This window comes from Pipra filicauda, unplaced genomic scaffold, assembly GCF_003945595.2.
Source record: "Pipra filicauda isolate LSUMZ 115617 unplaced genomic scaffold, ASM394559v2 scaffold115_size4368891_pilon, whole genome shotgun sequence".
NCBI lineage: Eukaryota > Metazoa > Chordata > Aves > Passeriformes > Pipridae > Pipra > Pipra filicauda.
Window position 1 is genome coordinate 229,636 of NW_024103607.1, and position 20,806 is coordinate 250,441.

Here is a 20,806-nt window from a genome sequence, read left to right on the forward strand (position 1 = left end):
AACCAGAGATTTAGTTAAAAGGAAAAAAGTTAGCTGATCTTTCGTTTTACACAAACTCACAATAATGCTTACCTTCCACATGAATTTGTTTTCACAGGTAGATTCTGTGCTTATGGTCTAGGCTTACAAGAGTATAGCATTTAAAAAACATTTTTCCTCTGCACTTCAAGTGTCTCTAAAGAAATCTGCTCTTTATGCTCATACTGTCACATGTGCACTGTTGTCTGAATTTCCTCTTCTTGGAATATAATTTGATATGTACATGTCACTACCTGAAAAGTACATTTTTCATGGTAGTGGACAAGGTGCATTTTTTTCTCGTTTGTTTGGAGTTTTGGTTTTATTTTTGTAATAGCAAAGAAGAAAAGAACTTGTTCTCAACTCACAAGGAGTGACTGACAAATTTTGCTGTCCACTTGCCTAATCAGCTTGTCCTCAGCAAGTCATCAGTTTGAATTTATAATTTCTGAAATGTCAGTATGGACCAAGAGTGCATTAACGTGCATTATGTACATTGTTTTGAAGCACTTCAATCTGTAAGTTATGCTGACTCTTTTTTCATACAGTATAGTTAGTAAATCTGAGGACGTACTTCTAGATTCAACAAACCCACAGTAAGTGTAGAAAATGAAATTGGTTGGAGCAGATAGAAATGTACGTGCCTCACGTGTATTAATTGACACTGTAGCTGTGGTACTGCTTCTGACTGTAACTATTAAACCATTACACCATTGAATGAAGTCCTAAGAGACAGGAATATTTTCAGAGAGCTATTCAATGCCTTTCTTGAAGGCCAGGCAGGAAGGGTATCAGCAGGGTTATTTGCCCTTATAATACAGACCGCAAAATGGATGTTTGTGTGTCCACTTGTTATCAGTAACTGGTTAATATAATAATTTTGTTTATTGACGTGTTTCATACCAAGGTTCTTGGGAGATTTCTGCTCTTATTTTTATAAATGTGCAACTTCACTTTTTTTTAGAAGTCAAAGAGAAGAGCTTCCCATTGGCTATCAGGAGCAATTATGTAGAAGAAACATCAGTGGTCTTTTGTCCATAGTCTTTGTGTGCTTGCCGAAATCGTGCATCTTTGGGGTGATGTAGAAGTGCAGGTCCCAGGCAGGCATGTCAGGATGTCCCTGCTGGTTCAGGAGCTGGCATTGCTTGCGCCCACTCCAGAATATCTGCACACAAGGATTCTACAGCATCCAACCGCTCAATTTGTACCAGTTTGGTTAGCAGTTCTGGGATACTGTAACCTGCCGTGCTGATGCGGTCAAACAGCTGCATGCCGTCTGTCATACCGCCTATCTCATCTCTCTTCAGTCCAAAGCTCTCGGCAAGGTGGCGCCACGTTTTCACTATGGCTTTTTCTGTGTTGTAGGTCGAGCTGAGCATTCGGCTGGTCTTCTCCAGGCAATCAAATGGCAGCTCTGTAGGGCTCAGACCTGTAAAGGGAGGTGTGTACTGTCAGGTGGGTCTGGGCACGAGTGTTGACATTGAAGTACTAGAGATTATACTGTTAGCAATGAATACAGCTAAAATCTTTAAGTGACAGTGCATGACAGGTATGTCTAGCTCCAAAGGTATTACTGTATATTATCAAATTAATTCTTCCTAGTGACAGCAGGGTACAATAATTAGGGTAAACAGTTGCCTGGGAAAGAAGTATTAGATGGCTTGTGTGAATTCCCATGACTCTGCCTCTTCCTTCAACAATTTACTAGCTGTTAGAAACAGTGTATTGTAACTGTATCCCTAGTGAGCAGCCCCATTAATACACCTCTGCACGTCAGGCGCAGTGTTTGAGCCTGAGAGACAGCTTTGACCCTTCTCCAGGACTGTCACCAGCAGCTGCTGAAACATGTCTGTAATTGAAAGTTGCCCTTGTGGGAAAGCCAGAAGTGAAATGAAGCAATGATACCAAATGCAAGCATAAAAGTCCCTGCAAGTGCTCCACTGTCATTACTGTCACTGAATCCCTAGAGAGGATTTAACATTCATTCTGTGGGGAAAAAGCTATTTTTTTCATGGACATATATTCTGTGTATCCATGGTCAGAGAACAGAGGAGAGAATCAGCTACAGCATTTTTCCGAAACCAGCTTTTTGCTTCTGTAGTTTTCCTGCTTCTTACTCAACAGCAGTAATTCGGTGGGAGACAGAGCTCACTGAACCACAGAATACTCATACATGTGCACATGAAGTGTGTGTGTGGTGGGAAGTAAATGCAGTCGTGTCTCCTGTTCTAGAGGGAATTTAATTTATGTTGCTTCTGCTAGAACAGTTCAGTCAAGTGCTAAACATGGTTAAAACACTTAAAACTTGGAAACTCCACTTTCTGTTGTGAGAGGTGGGACACCATTTAAAGAAGCAGAGTGTCTTACCCTCAGTCCTGACCCTCCCCAAATCACACTTCCATATTTGGAACTATTTTCTATCTGTTATCCAAAGAAGTAACTAAATAAATCAAACATGTTTCCTTTAGATGGGGAATGCAAAAGGGCTTCTTCACAACTTGGTCTGCGTGTGTGTCCCAACACAGCCCAACACAACTCTTCCTGCTCTCCATAGGAAGGAACCCTGTGCACATGACTGGAGACAAGTTGTGACATCCTCCAGCGCAAGACCAGGGCCTAGATAGCTCTGGGGTCAGGGCATCCTGGCAAGTACAAATCTGGCTACGGTGTCTTTTCTGGATTGGGACCATTTCCATAGAAAAGCAGAGGCCTTTCTTATAGCAAACACTTGTGATCTAATTTCATGCTGTTAATATAGGTGCAAGTTCTGTGCACTCACCTTCTGCAACGTCACATACGTTAGCATACACATCGAGTATCTTTTTCCTTCGACTTTGAATCTAAATGAGAAAAGTTTGATTTCATTAATTTTTCAGTCATAAGAGTAAACAGCTAGCAGACAGAAGTGGAAAATCTGTGGGACATGTTCATTTCATGGTGCTAGGGGTTATCCTCAAGGGTCCCTTTTGAAGACTCAAAAAAAATGACACAACCGTTATTCCATGAAGCATAAATGTACTTCTGATTTCACTTGCTACTGCTAGAGATCTTTCCAACTTCTAGTCTTTTTTGAGAGCAATTGCCTTTCTGCTTCAAGTGTTTGTTTATTTTATTTTGCTTTCAGACCAAAGCAAACTCCTGAGAATGAGGACAAATCCAGTTTCATGCATGCAGACAATTAATGCAGGGATGTCCAGGTAAACCAGGTCATGACTGGCTGCAGAGAACTAAATTCAGCCTGAAATTGCCTTCTTCCAGTGATCTAAGAGGACTCTAGAGGAGGAGATCTTCCTTTCTGTCATTTGACGTAGAACTACTTAGTTAATTACTAATTAACTATATTTTCTTTGATTATACATTGTCTTCATAAATCTGAAACATTTTAGAGATAGATTAAAAACAAATAAATCAGTGAATCTTTGAAAAGGAAAAATCTGAGGTCCAGGGTGCTCTAGTAATTTTTGACAAGAAAGAATCTCAGAATGAAAACCTGACATTTTTAAAGTCAAAAATGGACATTTTTATATAGTTTCATTTAGCAAAAGTCAGAGTTTGGCTTTGGATTCAATGTGAGTGAAAACAAATGTCAAAATGTCATGAGTTCGCAGGTACTGGAATTTTCTTCCCTGTGCCAGCTCTCATTAGGACTGAGATTTCTGAAAAGCTGTCTTTTTGACAGGACTCTAGCATTATCTCCACAAATTTGTCACTTTTCAGTGCAAACCAGGCTAGAAAAAAAAAAAGCTCTGCTTTCAGTATTTAGTTTTGTGGAAAGATTTTCCTCATTTTATTTGGGCTCTAAAGGGCCAGGCACATCAATGACTTGGATTAATAGACTTGCAGATGGAGACCATACTGCTGCTCCACCTGAAGCCTGTCATGTATTGCAGGGCAATGCAATCCAGACACTGACTGTTGTTCACATATTCATAGTTTAATTTACATGTGCTTAATAGGTCATGTTGCTATTGTAGGCTTGGATTAGCTGTTTTAGAACCCTGTAAACAGGAAATTTTCTTTTAATAGGATTTATTAAAACTCCTTCTAGGAAAACTATTGGATCCTTTTTTTCATTCTCCCCTCACTTTTAGGGTAAAGAGGGAGGTTAAGTAATTCCATGCCCATGAAGAATTGTGCAGGATGCTCTTTTTACCAGAGCCAGAAGACAGAGGATTTGTAAACCTTATGCTGAAAGTAAACAGGTGACATTTAGCCTGATGATCCTCTGTGTGGTAGCTATTCACAAATGGATTTTAACTAGGAAGAAGCAGACTTGGTTAACAGCAAGACTATTTTTATCCATGTCCAATGGCTACTGAATACTCTTTCCTGTGCTAGTCATGTTACTTAATCTCCAGCCTGAAGCAAATTACTGCTTTTCTAACTTATGGCAAGTGGCTTAATTGTGACATCTTAGGTATGGAGTGGAGGATCGTGACGCAATCTGCACTTTCATTGAAAAGTCTGTCTTCAGCCTTGTCAGCAGTCTTCAGTCTGTGAGAAGTATGTTTCTTCCAGAAGGTTTGGAAGAAGTAGTTCATGCTTCAGGTGTGCTTATGAGATATCTACCTAAATGACTCTGGAGAATGTGTCTAATATATATAGTCTTTAGAAGTTAAGATGCTTCTTATTAAATGTTCCGATTTCATGCCTGCCCAAGGTGTGTTGTCCTATTTCAAGCCAGCGCTTATGGCAGTATCATGAAGTTGGATATTTTTAGAGACCTCAGAAACCTGAATTTTAAAATTGGAGTAGGAAGTTATTTTCAGATGGTCATAACAGTTTACAACTACAAAACCATTTCGCTTGTGTTGAGACTTTGTGTCTGGACTAAGCTGAAAAGCGAGCTGGTTTAGAAATTTTGAGCTGAACCATCCCAACAATTTAAAACATGCAAACATGAAAAGAAGCATTTTCAAACTTCTTTATTCCTAAATGATATTGGATGTTTGATATTAATTATGCGATTTTGTACTAGGTATTGCCAGTTTTTGAAGTACTAAAAAGATGTCTGAGCACACACTTTCTTTTTAAGGACAGTTTCATGTTAACACAAACAGAAAAGTTGTGTGGGTGAGGTGTGGCCTTAACTATGCCTTAAAATACTCCAAGTGAGATAAAAAGCCCTGAGCAGTACACACTAAGCAGGAAGAAGCAAAGACAGGAAAACAAACAGTGGTTTACAGTGTCCTTCAGAGCAATGACCTTCAAAACATTTGTGTGTTTTTCAAAATTACGCATGAAAACCAAGCACAACACCGGATATTATTGAGAAGTCTGTGCTGTGGAAATACCAATGCAGCTGGGTCAAGGTACTCAGATGCTACACTGTCAGCTGAATCCAGCCATGGTGCTACATTATTTTATTGTCTGGGATCTTTCACAGTAAATGTAGCATTTGGGATAGTTTTATTAGCATTAGCCATAACACGGGGTTGCTGGTTTTGTTGTTTCTTTCTTTAGACTATAACATTTAATACACAGAGAAGTGGAGTTATTAGTCTGGTTGGAAATTTGGGTTTCATACCTGAACAATATATGTACATATATGTCACTGTGCAAAGATGATTCTATAAACAATTTGTCTGGAGAAGCTCTTGTAAATCAGTCTGATCTACACTACAATGCATTTGGGGAGGGTGATAGTTTGTATATTTTTTCCCTTCCAAAAAATATAGAAAAATGCTCTCAATTTTTAAATCTCAAAATAGCCTTACCCCAGTTGATTTATTGCTTGTAGAAGATTTATCTCTGGCCAAATGCACTAAAGATAATAAGCATCTCTCTGGAGTCCCTTGCTTGTCAACTGCAGCTTCTTCATCACTATCCATACTACGGCTTAAAAGTCGTTCATTCTCAGAAGATGCATCGTTTTCACTGTAAAATGAAGGATATGGTTATCTTAGTAAAGCCTATCATGGATTGACTCCGGCCATCTCCTTTTTGCTATCTGAGAGTTAACTGAATAAAAGTGTCTTCCATTTTTTAAAATGCCTTTCCTCTGAAATCCTGTTAAAGTAATGGCATTCACCAACCCAGGGTGTATGTACAGTGCCCACCAAGTAACACAGTCACACATAGCTTGCAATAATCCTTTTATAGAGGGATTTTCCAACTGAGAACAGTGTTTAGCCCACCATAATCGTGTTACCCGGGCAGGTTTGGCTGCCAGGCAAAGACAAGGTGAGGAAAACCACCACACTCTGCCATCCAGATGATGCCACAGAAAAGACCTGTTACAGCTGTTTTTACTTTTCCTGCCTAGAAGGGAAGGGGAACCTTATTAAGGCCATGTGAGTGAGAGCTGCACTCAGATCCCAGAAATGAACCTCTCAAAAGCTGAGATGGAGACCCAAGAGCTAATGAGTTGGTTACAGAGGGAGTGAGGAGGGCGCAGGTTTCTCTTTGGTGACATCTGCCGTTGTCCAAAAAACTGGAGAAGGAAAAGCCTGCTAAGGCACCTAGTCTTTTCCCTGCTGCAGCAACCTACCCATCAAGTTTGTTCTTTATGTGTTCCACTGTACCAGGATGGATGGTGACCATGTCCCTCCCCCACTTCAATTAAACTGGCAGTATGTTTATCTTTTACCCACCTTTTGACAGCCTTAGCTGGAGTTGCTGTAAGTTTTTCAAACTCTTCTTTCTCAGAGAATATCACAACATTATCTGTAGATAAATAATTAGAGAAATTTAAATAGGCAAGGAGTTTCCAAACCAGTGCTTTGTGTCAGGAGCTGGTTCTGCTGGCAACCTCACTGCAAACATAAATCTCTCTGCTACTTTTTAAGTGCTATCAGAGGATTAATTGACATTCTGGTAGTACGAAAAAACTATTATAGACAATTCTTTAGTAAACTGATGTGGGTTTTATACAATTCAAAGGAGAAATTGTAATTAAGAGAAATGTATTAAGAGTATTTAAGCCCAATGTTGTCTTGGATAGAAAAAGCACAACTAAAAAAATGTATACCTTGCACTTCTTTCTTCTCTTCTTGTGTGTTAGCCTGAGCTTCAACATTTTTTACTGAGTGGCTCTTGCAACAGGCTAGAATATAAAAATAAAACACTAATTATTCTCAGAAACTATCCAAAACCAGCATTTGCAGCTGAAATTTCACCTGCTGAACAATTACCTTGAGCAGAAGGTTTTGTTTTCACAATGTAAAACATGATGATGAGGACAATGGCAATAGCCATTATGAAGATGGTAGACATGGCAATTATAAGAGCTGTAGCCAGATGTCCTTGTCCTGAAAGATCTGCTGGAATAAATTAAATGAATACTTTCTTAAAGGAGCAACTCTTAGGATCAGAGAGTAGTTAATAGTTTGCAGTTTGCTCTCACACATATTTTGCATACTCGTTTAGTTGATCTGAGTCTTGGTTACTTATTAAGAATTGAAAAACTTAGTGTTGCATCTCAAAAGCAAACCAATTCACAGTTTTTCAATACTTTTATATTTATGCACTAGCCAGCTAGCAATGTTGATTAAAATATTTGATGGCATGATCCATCAGATACAACGTGTATGAAATTGTATTATCTGCTAATAACATAAAAGCTATAACTAATAACATAAAAGCTATACGTAAGCAAGAGTAGCAGCTTTTCTAACACTATTCTGGGAATCAGGATTGAAAAGACAAAAAAATAAGGTAAATATGCAAAGGGAATAAGAGCTAAAACAACTGTTGATAAGTGTGGCTGCCTCAAAAGCTCTGCAGTTAAAAGGAGAACACAATGCACATGTACAGGAACTGATGTTTTTCTAACAGATACTTTAAACACAGCACAGCTAGAAGGTGAATTTAAAATAAGCTATGTGAAAAGGTATTCAGAAATGGCACTTGGATGTGAAAGACTAGAATCGAAAAGCCACAAAAGGATGCAGAAAATTACAGATATGCTAAAATGCATGAAAACTACAATTTTCTGAAAACATGATCTTCACAACCAAGTTTTCAGACAATACCAATAAGATCAGCATTGTCAGTGCCTCGTTAACTGCATCTTTCTTGTTGTGTCTTTTCAGGTTCACATATTTTAAAAACCTAACAATCATGCTGGAGAACTGTTTATGTTAGCTCAATAAGAGACTGACCATATTTGTGCACTGAATTCTTGTCACCCTTCTAAGCTAAGGTTTTGATGAGGCAGTGTGCCATTTCTGTATAGCTACAAATAATGAGCTAAATTCACTGCTGGCATTACTGAGTACAATTCAAATCCATTTAATGTTCAGCTAACTAAAGCAGCAGTTTTGATTAACCAAGAAATAAAAGTGAATTCTGAATTATTTCTAACAGCAGTTTTAGAAGTCCAGAAATAGTGGCAATGAAAACCACAATAAATATTTTCAGATATTTGGTTGCACTTTGTTGATGCCTTTTTCAAAACAAACACATCCTAAATTAACTTTGTGAGTCCATTCCTACCTTTGTGAGCATGCTGGTAAGGTGAGAAAGTGCTTGTGCCCGAGGTGCTTGGAAAAATGGCTGAAATGCCAGAGTTAGACCCTGCACCTGCAATATAAACAGAAATGCCATAAACTTCCGTGGTTACTTTGTCCAGTCAAAAGAATATGTTGGCTCAAGTAAAAGGAGCTTTTCATTCGCTTGGTTGCATTCCCCATTTATTAGCAAAGAACCCATGAACTGGTCGTTTTTTGAAATGTCACTAATATCAATATGCATTACTGGCATGCTGAAAGTTGCCAATTGACTTTTTTGACTACATTTGACTACATTTTTGCATAGTGTCTAGAGAGAGTGGAAGAAATCAAAGATCCTGAACAGCTAGGAACTGAGAATACACCCAAGCATCTTCAGACACAGGCAGGGCCAACCATTATAAATAGATTCCCATGTTATAGATCTGTCCTGGGTATCAGAAAGTTTTCCAGATCCAGCTGATGATTCAAACCATTTACAACCCCCTGCTCCATTATTTGCAACTGCAGACTCTGAGACTCAGCTCAGAGTCAGCTCATGTAGATTCATCAGACTAGTGCTTCTCACAAGCATCCGTCATTAGCAGCATCATTGTGAAGCTGTGATAGTATACAAACCCTTGTGACCCCACAGGAAAACCAAGCAAAGGTGACAATTAGCAGTGTTGAATGCTTTTCTGTTCCATGGAGATGTACTGTCACAAAAGGAAGTATTAAAATTTCCTGTAATGTAACCGGGCAGTATGTTTCTTGTGATTGTCACTGTCAGTCCAAATATATATTCTGAGGAGAGGGAAAATCCACTAAAACAGTAAAGTGAAGAACTTATAAGAATACTTTATACTGGCAGATGGGTGAGATTGTCCAATTGGGGTTTTCATGTCTAAATTCTACAATTAAGGTTAAAAGTTAATTTTTCAGTTGGTGTCATAAGCCAAGTTTTCAAAGCATTAAACCAAGTCATAAATTAACATATTTTGACAATATCAGACCATACTGCATATTATTTGGAATAAGTCTTTCACATAGAATGGTGGTGGCATAGTATTCCAAATTAGAACACAAATATTAGGGTTGGGGATAAACATTCTCTTAATTCTCAAATAAACTTTAATGCCACTGCTAAGCAGGTAATGCAAACAGATGCTGTCAACAGACACTGAAAAACATTTTCTGTCTTGGAAGGGGTATGAAATCCCTCCTGCTTTATATTAGCTGTCTATGGAAAAAAGTACAGTGATAATTATATTCAGCAGACTTAAAGGCAAAAAATTGTCCCAGTCATCTGGTAAGATGTGCACAGCACATGGCTTCACAAGCTAATTTGGGAACTAGAGTAGATGAGAGCTCACTGTGCCATTCTTTTGACCAAGTAAATATTTGAAGAAACCAAATCCTCCAGGTAAACTTGACAGGAAATTAAGTGCTCTGGAATGGTCTGAGAAATGTTCCATGGTTAAGAACAAAGCAATATACATATTCTTCAAATTAAGAGAAACGGCTTTTTAGAAAAGAAAAAAAAGTATTACCCAACATAAAACATGGCTGCATGTAGTGAATGAGAAATGTACACTTAAAGTGGCCACAAAGTATGACTTGCAGATGTCTTCAAAAGAAATTTTCTCTAACAATGATAAAACTTCTTTCAAACATCATTTGTTGGAAGGAAATGGATTAATTTATTATAACTGGGATTTTTTCAAACTGAATAAGTGTTTTCAGAAAGTTTTAAATATACTACTTTATTAATGCAGATGCTTTTCATATTATGCAAATGACAGCCAGATTACATAAGTCTTCCCTCTGGTCCTTTCTCTGTGACAGACTTCCTTCTAAGAAGAATTAGTTAGGAGCTCCAGGAACTGCAATGTAGCAGTAGACCATCTAGGGATCAATAAATGAAGATGTCATCTGCAGGTAGTGGATATTGAGGACAGGTAATTTGTAAAACTTTCAGCAATTCTTCACAAAACTGAAGTGAATCATCCTTGGTTGTGACCTCTGTGTTTACTCATCATGGCTGGACAACAGAGGAAATTTAGTAAATAGCTGGTGCTGTAGCCTGATACTTTCCTTCATGTCCACAGCTACCAGGCCTACGCCTGTTCTTGCATCCCCCCTGGCAAATCCAATTACAGCCAATTGTGATTCTGCGTGGTCCTTGCAAGCTGCAACAAGTCAACAATAGCTCCTCTTATGCTGTCTCTTGGTGAACACAGGCAAGCTGCACTGTCTGCCTGCAGTTTAGCCAACAAACTCCAGCTCATCTCCCCCATGAGGGAATTTTGTCAAACTTGCCTCTTTTTCCTTCACTTGAAGTATGTAGTCACTGAAGTATTTCTGCCTAATCAATCTTTTAGTCACTTGGTATTGTTAACCTTGTGCTTTCCATCCATCTTTGAAAGGAAGTAGAGCCTTTCAAGATGGGAAGTCACACAGTAGCACACAGAACAGGAATGGTAAGGAGGAAAGTCATCCATTCTTCATTCACTGTCATCGTCACACTTCACTCAGCTCTACCCCACATGTTGTCCATACCAGGCACACACATGCACACATACACACAAGCCTCGCCTGTGCACAAGAGTGAGCACCTTCAGCTCCTGAGCCTACGTGCAGAATTGTCTTTGCATGGGAACAGAGCCACCTCGTTTGTTCTGTAGTGCCTATCCTGGCAAAATCAAGGCTGGTGCTAGAATGTGATGGCCTTTTACATATGCCTAGGTGGGAGTTAGTCATTATGCATATTTTAGGCCTATTGTCAAATTTTGGCATATCCATTATGAGCCAAGATTTCTCTTTAGATGTGGCTTAGAATAAAGTGCCAATTTGCGCACCTGCATTGCAAGAGGAACCAAAAATGCCAGCTTCTGTGGAATTTTGGTTTATATCACTTTTGTGTAAGCAAAAAGAACTCATAGCAGCTGCTTTTTCCCAGTCCAGCACCACGCCATGACTGCAATGTCAGTTGTTTCTGTGCACGTCCAGTTTTGCATCCCAATCGCATTATTAATTCTGGTTCCAATATAGATGAAACATAATCTATAAAGACTTAGATACAGCTCAGACAGAGACATCCTAAAGTGCTACAGCACAACATATGGAAACAACTCTATTTAGAAAAAAAAAAAAAAAGACCAATGGCTGTAATATAGCTGTGCAAAAGAGTGGTTTATATTCCTGGACACCTATAAGTAATACTTAGGAATGTGAAGAAGACATTAGGAAAGAAGTTCATCATTGATGGTTGGTCAACTTTTGCATTATAAATGTTTTTATTCAAAAAATTCTGATTTAGTTGTAACTTTCTTGGAGTCTAAATACAGTTTCAATAAAAAAACCCTCCATACTTATTGTTTAAAAGAACAATTGAATCTGTATTCACATTTGAATTTGGGGGTTTAACTCAAAAGATATTTAATTTAAATTTCTATGCAGGGGCCTTTTGTCCTTATAGGTAACAAATGCTGGGCAATAAAATAATTTTTTGTCGTTGTTTCAATGAACCTTTCTGCTTTATGTAACAGACTATTAGAGTTGTTCTTGTACCTTGAGACAGACTTACAATGAGAAGTGACAAACAAAACTACTAGATTTGTGAGAGGAAGAGGAGGGCACAGGGAAAGGAGGTCTTACCAACATGCCCCCTTGCAAGTGTTTGTGAGTGAAAAAATCTGGTGCAGTAGGAGACCATATGTGCTCCTGACATAAGCTGCTGTAGGTATCAGCTTACTGGTCCATGCAAAGGACTGCTGCTCATAGTTAGCAACAGCTTTTTTAGTTTATTTAATACCTAATAACATATTATAAAAATCCCCAAAGTGTGTACAAAATGAACTATCAGAGTGATCTTCAAATAAACATTTAAAAAATCTGTATCTATATATGTATCTATTTCTTGCCATTGAGTGCAGCTTGCTTTCTCCTCATGCATCCCTCTTCTCACAGCCATGGTGCAGTTATGAATGGCACAGCTGACCTGTGAGTGCCATCATCGAGACTGTTTTATGGACATGAAGTAAGATAAAGCACACATGCAAATAAATAATTAGCAGCCTTAAATATGAGATGAAAAATAAATTATACTGAATTGAAATTCAATAAAGATGGAAAGTTTATGTTTTACAAAGTAGTTGAAAACTGAATTTTAACTAAGTCTAGTCATAACTAAAGAACTAGATATGTAGAAAGCAGAGGTCAGAATTTTCAAATTAATGTAAATCTGTATTCAGGTACTTACATGAAAGGTTTGTTTTCAAACTTAAGGAAACAGCACTTCAGATGGCATGCCTGTGCACTTGGAAAGTCATGGAAGCTAAAGCAGCTGTCAAAGCCAAGCTGCTTTCTGAGGTGCTTACATTATGACTTCGGTAACCAAATATAAACCAATCCTGAAAATATTGCAAATCACCAATAACAGAGCATATCCTGGGCAATGACTGCTCTTTATTTTACTGTCTTTGCAGGGTACATACAGAATACTATAAAATAAGTGACTCTACTATTTTCTGGAGCCACAGGTAGATTCTTCATTTAGTGTAGATAATTATTACACTAGGAAGAGCATGAAGTAAATTAATTCCTGAGATTTAAACTTCTAAAAAAGGTGATAAGAAAGTTCCCCCAGACTTTTATTTTCAATATGGTCAATCTCACTGTAAGCAACCAGAACACATAAAAGGAAATATTTTATGCTGTTGTGCTCTCTGTAATGTCTTTCATTGTTTTATTTCTCTCTCCTTTTATTTTGCCAGGGCAGAGAAGCAGTGACATTTATAGGCCATGTGGTCTTAGTCTGATGATCTGGATTCACCAGGAGCTGTAATCATTGCACAGTACTGGAAGGTCATAGGCACACACTACATGAACTAAGTCTATGTTCAGCAATTCCGTACTATCACCTATTTCTCTGTGCAACATGAAGGGGATAACTGCTCTTTAAACCTTACTATCATGACTTCACAGCATCAGAAGGAATGCTTCACAGCATCACCAGGAATCAAGCTTCCATTTCTCTGTTGTCCTGGTGGCCAGCCCATCTGTATGGGTGGTAGAAAGCTGCAGTTCTGCAGGTTTAGCAGCTCCTGAGCCCAGTGAGAGCAATGCTGCAGAGACCTGCAATGTCTTCCATGGGCAGGTGATGCTCACCGTGGGAGCTGCAGCTCCAGCACCAGTGAAAACATCAAAGTCATTCGAGTAACCACCAGGACCAGATACTCTCCTGAGTGATACCCCGGCCCAGCTTTCCCAGCAGCTGAGGACAGCAAATTTTGTATTTTCTTCTCTGATCCCTCCCCTTGAAGCTGAGGCTGGCTGATTTTGTCACAAGGTGAGGTTCCTTCCCTCATACGGACAAACCATAAGGGGAGGAGAATCAGGCCATACCATTAGTGAATAATAAAGCACAGCCTTTAACATTTCTTTCACATTACACACGTGAAGAGGAAAGGGGTGTTCAGAGACCAGACAAGTCAAAAAAAAAAAAAAAAGAGAGAAAGTTTCTTAGCTCCGGCTAACAAGCCTATTCATTTGTACGTGTAATTTGACACAAAAAAAGTCCTGATGTTGATCATATTACAAAAACCAAAACTGGCCAGGAAAGGAAAATAGTGATATTACAAAGAATGGAGAGTTAAAATAAAAATCTCTGACAGAATTATTTTCACTAATACAAGTGGTTTTGGCATTAGGCTTGTTTGTTTTAAGCACTTCGATTAAGGAGGCCGAGTTCTCAGTCTTCAGTACACAGGTATGGATGTGCTTCCCTGACTACAGTTCATCACATAAAGCCATCAATTGTTTAGTTCTTTTTGAAGTTCTAATGATTCAAGAATAAAAATTACCTTTTTTGTTTCTAGATGTCATTTGCTCTCTGGTAATTAAAAAATAACTTGACCACATATGTTTTCCTCTATTGTTTTTCTTTTTTTCTTCTTCCTTTTTTTTAATTTTCCCAAGTCATCATTGGTAGGTGTGAGACTTAAAAACTTACACAGGTTCATAATTGTATCTGTTTTCATATATGAAACCAGCAAAAACGGTGAAATAAACCAACATAGAGTATTTTATGCCCATACACACTTATGAATATATGCAGTAGATTAAAAAAATAAACCTTATTCAATTGCTGAAGTTCCTTAGATCTGTAAATGCAAAAAAATTGGCATATTTGATGTAATTGTGTAAATCCAACTTCAAAAAAAATGTTCTTAAAGTTTTTGTAACAGGGTTTGATTTTGTTTTCCTTCAGCATTTTTGAACTGAAGTGGCAGATATTAAAGTTTGAAGAGAAAGAGGGAGTTAATATACATAAACTCATTGAGAGTTTTTGCTGCTAAAAGACAAAATCTCTTCCAGCAGTAACTACCTCTCTGCCAGAGAAACTTCGTGTATGGCTAAACCTTCTGTCTTTTACATATGCTTTTACACTGGATAAAAGAAAAAAAAAATCAAAAACACCCTACATAGTCAGCGGCCTGAAGTGACTCCAATTCCAGAGGTGCTGACAGAAAATTCAGCACCATTAACTGTGGGAAGCCACATCTTAGAGTGGTTTGGTGCTCATTACCTTAATTCTTTGATTTGCATGGGAAAGCTGCCTCCCCTGCCTCTTGCAGTGCTTTTATTTATCACAAAGGCATCATATCCCAATTTAGTGTCAGCAAGGGGGACTGATGGCTCATGATCTGCTTCATGTACAGCTGAAGGTCTCACACCTTTGACATTTTGGCATTGTGCTCCTCTGTGCTTAGCATGGAGGTTCCTACACAGGAGACTTGAGGGAACTGTATGCTGAGAGGCCAGAAATCTTATAGGTGTTTCACAGTGCACAAGACAGGAAAAACTGTAGTCTTTATGGTGATGTTTACCTTTTTCCCAGTAAGAAAAAGTTTTCCTGCTCCACAACACACATTCTTATGCTTATATATGCACAGCCTCTTCCCTATATGTGCCCAGTGCCCACAAGCTGCTGTTGAAGCCTGTTATTCCTCCCAGGCTGCAGAACTGTTGCTCCCATCCTTCAATCCAGTGCCTCAATTAAACCTCTCACCTCTGAGAAGTATCTCCCTTTCCTTCCCCTCCTTTCCATGCTATTTTGTGCTATTTATGTCTCAAAAAAAAAAAAAAAAGTGACACAGGTCCATCAAGGAATTTCTTTCTCATTCCCAGTCATTTTTTCACTAATATTTCCAGATGCTGGGGCATGGAGTGTTCACCTTGTTTCCTCTGCCATTTCAAGTTTTACTGACTATATATGAGATGAAAGTTGCACAGCACACTCTTGGAGTTAATAGACATTTTTTTACCCCTTGATCAAACCCAAATACTTTTTTTGCCAGATAAAATGTATCACCAGGCAAATTCTCTGAGGAAGTTTCCATGCAAGGGTATGCACCCCCCAGAGCTGGCCCTCTGTAACACACAGACCAGGCACTTCCCCAGCAAGGAATGTTTTCACCACTGTTCTCCAACACTAACGAAGGCCTGAAACAGGATTTATCTGCCCTCATTTTTTCTGTCTGGAAGTGCAAAGCCAGAGCTTGTCACCCTAAGCTTCCTATTTTTAAGTAATTTGCCATTCTCATTTCCTTGTGACCCACTGGGTCACCTTTCTCCAGTGGTGTGCTGTACACAGCAGTGTCTGAAGAATAAGATCTCCGGGGGAGAGGCAACCCTTTAGTTTGGGGTTTAAGCTCCTAAATGCTGTTCAATGCTATTCTGAACTCTCAAGAAAGGAACAGAAGATTCCTGGGCCATTTTGAGTTTTCATTCTGGTTCCTCCATCATGACAGCCAGCCAACAAGCAGAGGTCATTCTGCACAAAGGAACTATTCCTACCAAAAAGCTGGTAGGAATATGACAGAAACCATGTGCTTGTGTTAAGGTTATGTGCTCAAAGCGCACGTAACATGAGTTTGGAATTTGCAAAACTCAGAAAATTCCACAGTTGTGCATTACTGACATGTCACCTCTTCTTTGCTCTGACTGCTATAATCTGATGATAGTGAAATGTGTGAAAAAGACCATCTACTAATACCAGATTTTACACTGCTTGCCACAGCAAAAAGTGAGCTGTTCAAGAGGTTCCTGCAGCAAGGCTGATTTTCCATCTAGAGCACAAATTAATGGCTATGAATTGGGAAGCTGCCATTCCAAACGGGGTCCAGAGGTTTAGACATCATAAGCCAAATTACCTGAGTTTAGTGATTTGAGGGATTTGGATTTTAAGACGCTTTCCTGCTTTTTTAACACTTGTAATCAAATGGTTGGTTTCATGGAGTTGATTAAAATGGAAATCTTTAGTCTTTCTATTCCTAATGTTTTCTTCTACCTCAATATCCAGTCAATTTGTCAGTTTATGCACCTGCCTAAATTCCTCCCAAAGATAATATATATTTATTCTGTGTTTGTCAAGCTAAAAATTGCATGTGGTTAATCAGTTGTGCCATTCATCTTTCCTTACAGAAGCACATCACATATCGTACCTGTCAGATATCCTATAAAAGATTTTTTTTTTTTAACTGAGTAATAGCCATAAATCTTCAGGTACTTCCTTGCCAAATCATTAAGTTACAACATGTCTAATACTAGTAAAACCCCATTTCGGAATGTGTTTGAGAGAGACCATCAGAGCTCAGGAAGAGAGTAATTTCCAGCAATGGGCTAGCAGCAGGCAGGGTTCTGTTCCCACCAATGGGGCAGCCAGGTGCATCTGCATCCTCTTACCATATACTCTCAACTCCCACCAAGACTCCCTGTGCTGGGTTTGGCTGGGATACAGATAATTTTCTTAATAGTAGCTAGTATGGGGCTGTGGTTTGGATTTGTGACCAAAAAGGTGTTGATAATTCAGGGATGCTTTCATCATGGCTCAGCAGCGCTTCCACAGCACCTTTTCTGCCTCTTACCCCATCCCACCAGTGAGTGGGCTGGGTGTACACAAGGAGCCAGGACAGCTGATCCCAACCGACCTGAGGGACATCCCACACCATATGTGTCATGCTCAGCATATAAAGCTGGGGGAAGAAGGAGGAAGGGTGGCACATTCAAAAAGTGATGGCGTTTGTGTTCCCAACTCACCATTATGTGTGATGTAGCCCTGCTTTCCTGGGGATGGCTGGATACCTGCCTGCCTGTGGGAAGTGGGGAATGAATTCCTTGTACTGCATTGCTGATGTGCATGGCTTTTGCTTTACCTATTAGACTGTTTTTGTCTCAACCCATTAGTTTTCTCACTTTTACCCTTCTGATTCTCTTCCGTAGCCAATGGGTGGAGTGAACGGCTGTGTGAGGCTTGACTGTCAGCTGGAGTTAAATCACGACACTTCTACCCTTGTGCTTTCACTTACCTCTCCACCTTCTTCCCATATCTCACATCTGGGTCCTCCCTGGCACCCCTACCTCACCTCCTAATACAGATGTTATCGTATCAAAATCACACTCACCCTGCCCTCACCCACTCCCGCTGTCTCAGGACAGGTTGGGTTACTGCAGCCAAGTGGGGTGAGCAGCTGTACAACAGACCCACCACTTTGCATGCAGAGAGCTCGGGGAGATACCTCCTTCTAGACTGCTACCACTCACCAGGAGCTCTGTGAGGTGGTGATTATGCCCTGGCTCCTCCAAGCTCTTGCACTTTAGGAAAGGTGGTAGCTGTTCATGACCTATCGTCCTTTGAAGCGACCAGCAGATCACCAATGATACACAGTTCAGCAGCATCTGAACAAAATAATTGCTATTTATGTACACAAAAATAAATGCTCGGGGACTTTCATGTCAACTCCTCCTTTCAAATCAAGCAGGGAAAATATTACAATTACTTTTCATGACAAGGACTTCTAAAAGAACAGAACATGGGCAGGATTTTGGGTTTAGATGCATTAGGTTTCTCGAGGGAACTGCTCAGCTTTGTCTGGTTTTTTGTTTGTTTGGGTTTTTGGTTTGATCTTTTTTAAAGCTTTTTCTCCTGATCTTCTCCAGATTCTCTGAGGGGGTGTGGAAGTAATTTAGTCATTCGGAGAGAACCCTTTTTTTTTTCTTTTTCTCACTTTCTTTGCCCCCTAAAGGAGAAAGTGGTTTTCTGGGGGGTTGCCTCTGCATTACAGTGCTGGTGCGGGGCTGTTCCTCCTCCTCCTGGCATAAGGATGGCTAAGCCATTAACATGCACATGGCATGCAAAGGAACAGGTACCTCTAGGGTGTCACACACACATACACACATGATTTTTTTCAATTAGCAAACTACAGGTTCTTTGTCAATGAAATCTACAGAATTAACTCTTATCAGTGCTGACCACACACAGCAATATCAACCCTTGAATCACTTTGAAGCCAAAGGATATGAAAAGGTGAGATGCACTTTTTACTTGATCTACAAATTGTCCCATGTTTTCTTCTCAGGTGAACTGAAACTCAATAAAAAAAATACACAGATATAGGATTTCCTGTACCTACTGGTTAAGTAAGCCTAGTAAGTCCTGCATGGGATGTCTTAACAGACGAAAACTGGAGCACAAATGAACAACAGCAGGTCTTAAATCAAAGGTTCTGATCTCTCCTCAAATGATCAGCATTCCCTCCCTTTGTTGGCAAGGCTAGCTGGAAGAAGAAATTGCTTTACTGGAGCTGGGCTTATTGTTTGAACATAATAATCATCACTGAAAGACTTCACGTTGAGCTTGCAGATGACTGTAAGTCAAAACCAGATGATTTAAAGTCAAAACCAAATGAAATGCACAGAAATGGCAGAACACTTACATTCCTTGGTGTTAGGAGGTGCCAACAAGCATGAGTAGCAAACCATCCCGTAGATGTTGCGAGGTCTGTTTTCCAGCATGTAGTAACTGCAATGAAGGGCAAGATGAGGCAAAACAGTGTAAATTAATATGCTACAACTGAGCATGGTTCAGCAGCAACCAATTACACAGAGATAAAATCATTAAAAAAAAAAACTTTTATAAGCAATGTGATACAAAGATTCTTCTTTTTTTTTTTTAATTGTCCGAATAGAGACAATTCTTCCTTTCCTCCTAAAAGGTAATTAATCAAACACTGAGACATGACAAGAAGTGGTAACACTGCCCAAAACAACATTATTCTCCCTGCTGAATTCAAGCTGCAATTTACAGCATGCCCTGAAAAGAGATTTTTCAAAATATGGGAATGCTATTTTTTGAAACAGTAATCTTTCAAGCAAGACCACCAGTTGGATATGGTTGGCTGATTTTATTCACAAACACCATATGAATAATCTCGATAACGTCAGAACCAAACCTGAGCCAAATCATAATAAAAAATACAGGAAAACACCACTCTTACAAGGCAAAGCAGATTAGCTTTTGTAGGTTTGGTTTGGGATTTTTTACCTCCTTGCTGTATTGTTTATAAGTTAGTCCTTGATAGTGGAATTACAGTGTGAAGGAATTTGAACTTCATGATTTGAACTTCTGGGCTAATAATAAAGTTAATGTTGGAATAAAGTAATTGGTTATGCAATGCATAACCAATGCACCTTAATGAGTAAATTACATCAAAATCATACATATATTGATGTAACATCACACAGTTGATGTTATGGATATGTCTTTACAAATCACTTGTAAATCACTACAGATCTTAATGAAGAGATGAATAAATTCATAATCCATTCTGTGTAGACAGGTGCTCAACATTACAAACACTTTATACAATGGGGAATCTGTTTCCTGCTCTTATGTACCTGTCTATGCACGTGCAGTATGGTTTTGTTTTGGGTTTTTTTCTGGAAATGTATGTATTGTTAGGAAATCACTGCTGAAACTTCATCAAAATCAGTTGGTGTACTAATTAATGGTCCAGCCTACAAATAAGGGATATAGCACCAGGAAATGGAGTACACAGAGATGCAAGGGGGAGACAGGGACTCAGAGGAGGAACCTCAGAGAGCCGGTGAACTGAACATGGTTCATTTCTTATTGGTTTTAAAAGATGCACGCTCACTCCTCCCTACAAATGTCTCTTGTGCCCCATCTGCCACTCTACCCTTCTCTCAGGAGCAAAACTTCATCTTTCTTCTCTTATGGGGGCCTATGTAATATCAGGTTGTAAAGCAGCTAATGAATAAGCAGGGAAAGATTGCCAAACCACAAAACAAAAGAGTGGAAGGCCAAAGATACATATAAATATATGAAGAAAAATACAGGACAGTTAGGATCCATAGTCTAATAACTGTGGTGGTTTAGGAAAGACAAACAATCCTTCTGACAGTTAATTAAATCAAGCTGGTGGAATAATTCTTGGTTTTTGACACAATGCAGAATGGTGGAGCACATACAAAGAAAACTGAAGAGGATGATCATG

At 39.1% G+C, this 20,806-nt stretch overlaps 1 protein-coding gene across 1 annotated transcript in view; it reads right to left on the minus strand.

Annotated features, from left to right (window-relative positions):
- Positions 1-697: 697 nt before the first annotated feature.
- EDAR (ectodysplasin A receptor) overlaps positions 698-20,806 on the minus strand; it is a 70,792-nt gene continuing 50,683 nt past the window's right edge. The window contains exons 5-12 of the mRNA XM_027743511.2: positions 19,226-19,311; positions 8,455-8,541; positions 7,152-7,277; positions 6,989-7,063; positions 6,612-6,684; positions 5,736-5,895; positions 2,798-2,858; positions 698-1,447 (exon numbers count right to left, since the gene is read on the minus strand). Coding sequence (XP_027599312.1) covers positions 1,128-1,447; positions 2,798-2,858; positions 5,736-5,895; positions 6,612-6,684; positions 6,989-7,063; positions 7,152-7,277; positions 8,455-8,541; positions 19,226-19,311 — 988 coding nt within the window. The 3' untranslated portion in view covers positions 698-1,127. The remainder of the gene's footprint in view (positions 1,448-2,797; positions 2,859-5,735; positions 5,896-6,611; positions 6,685-6,988; positions 7,064-7,151; positions 7,278-8,454; positions 8,542-19,225; positions 19,312-20,806) is intronic.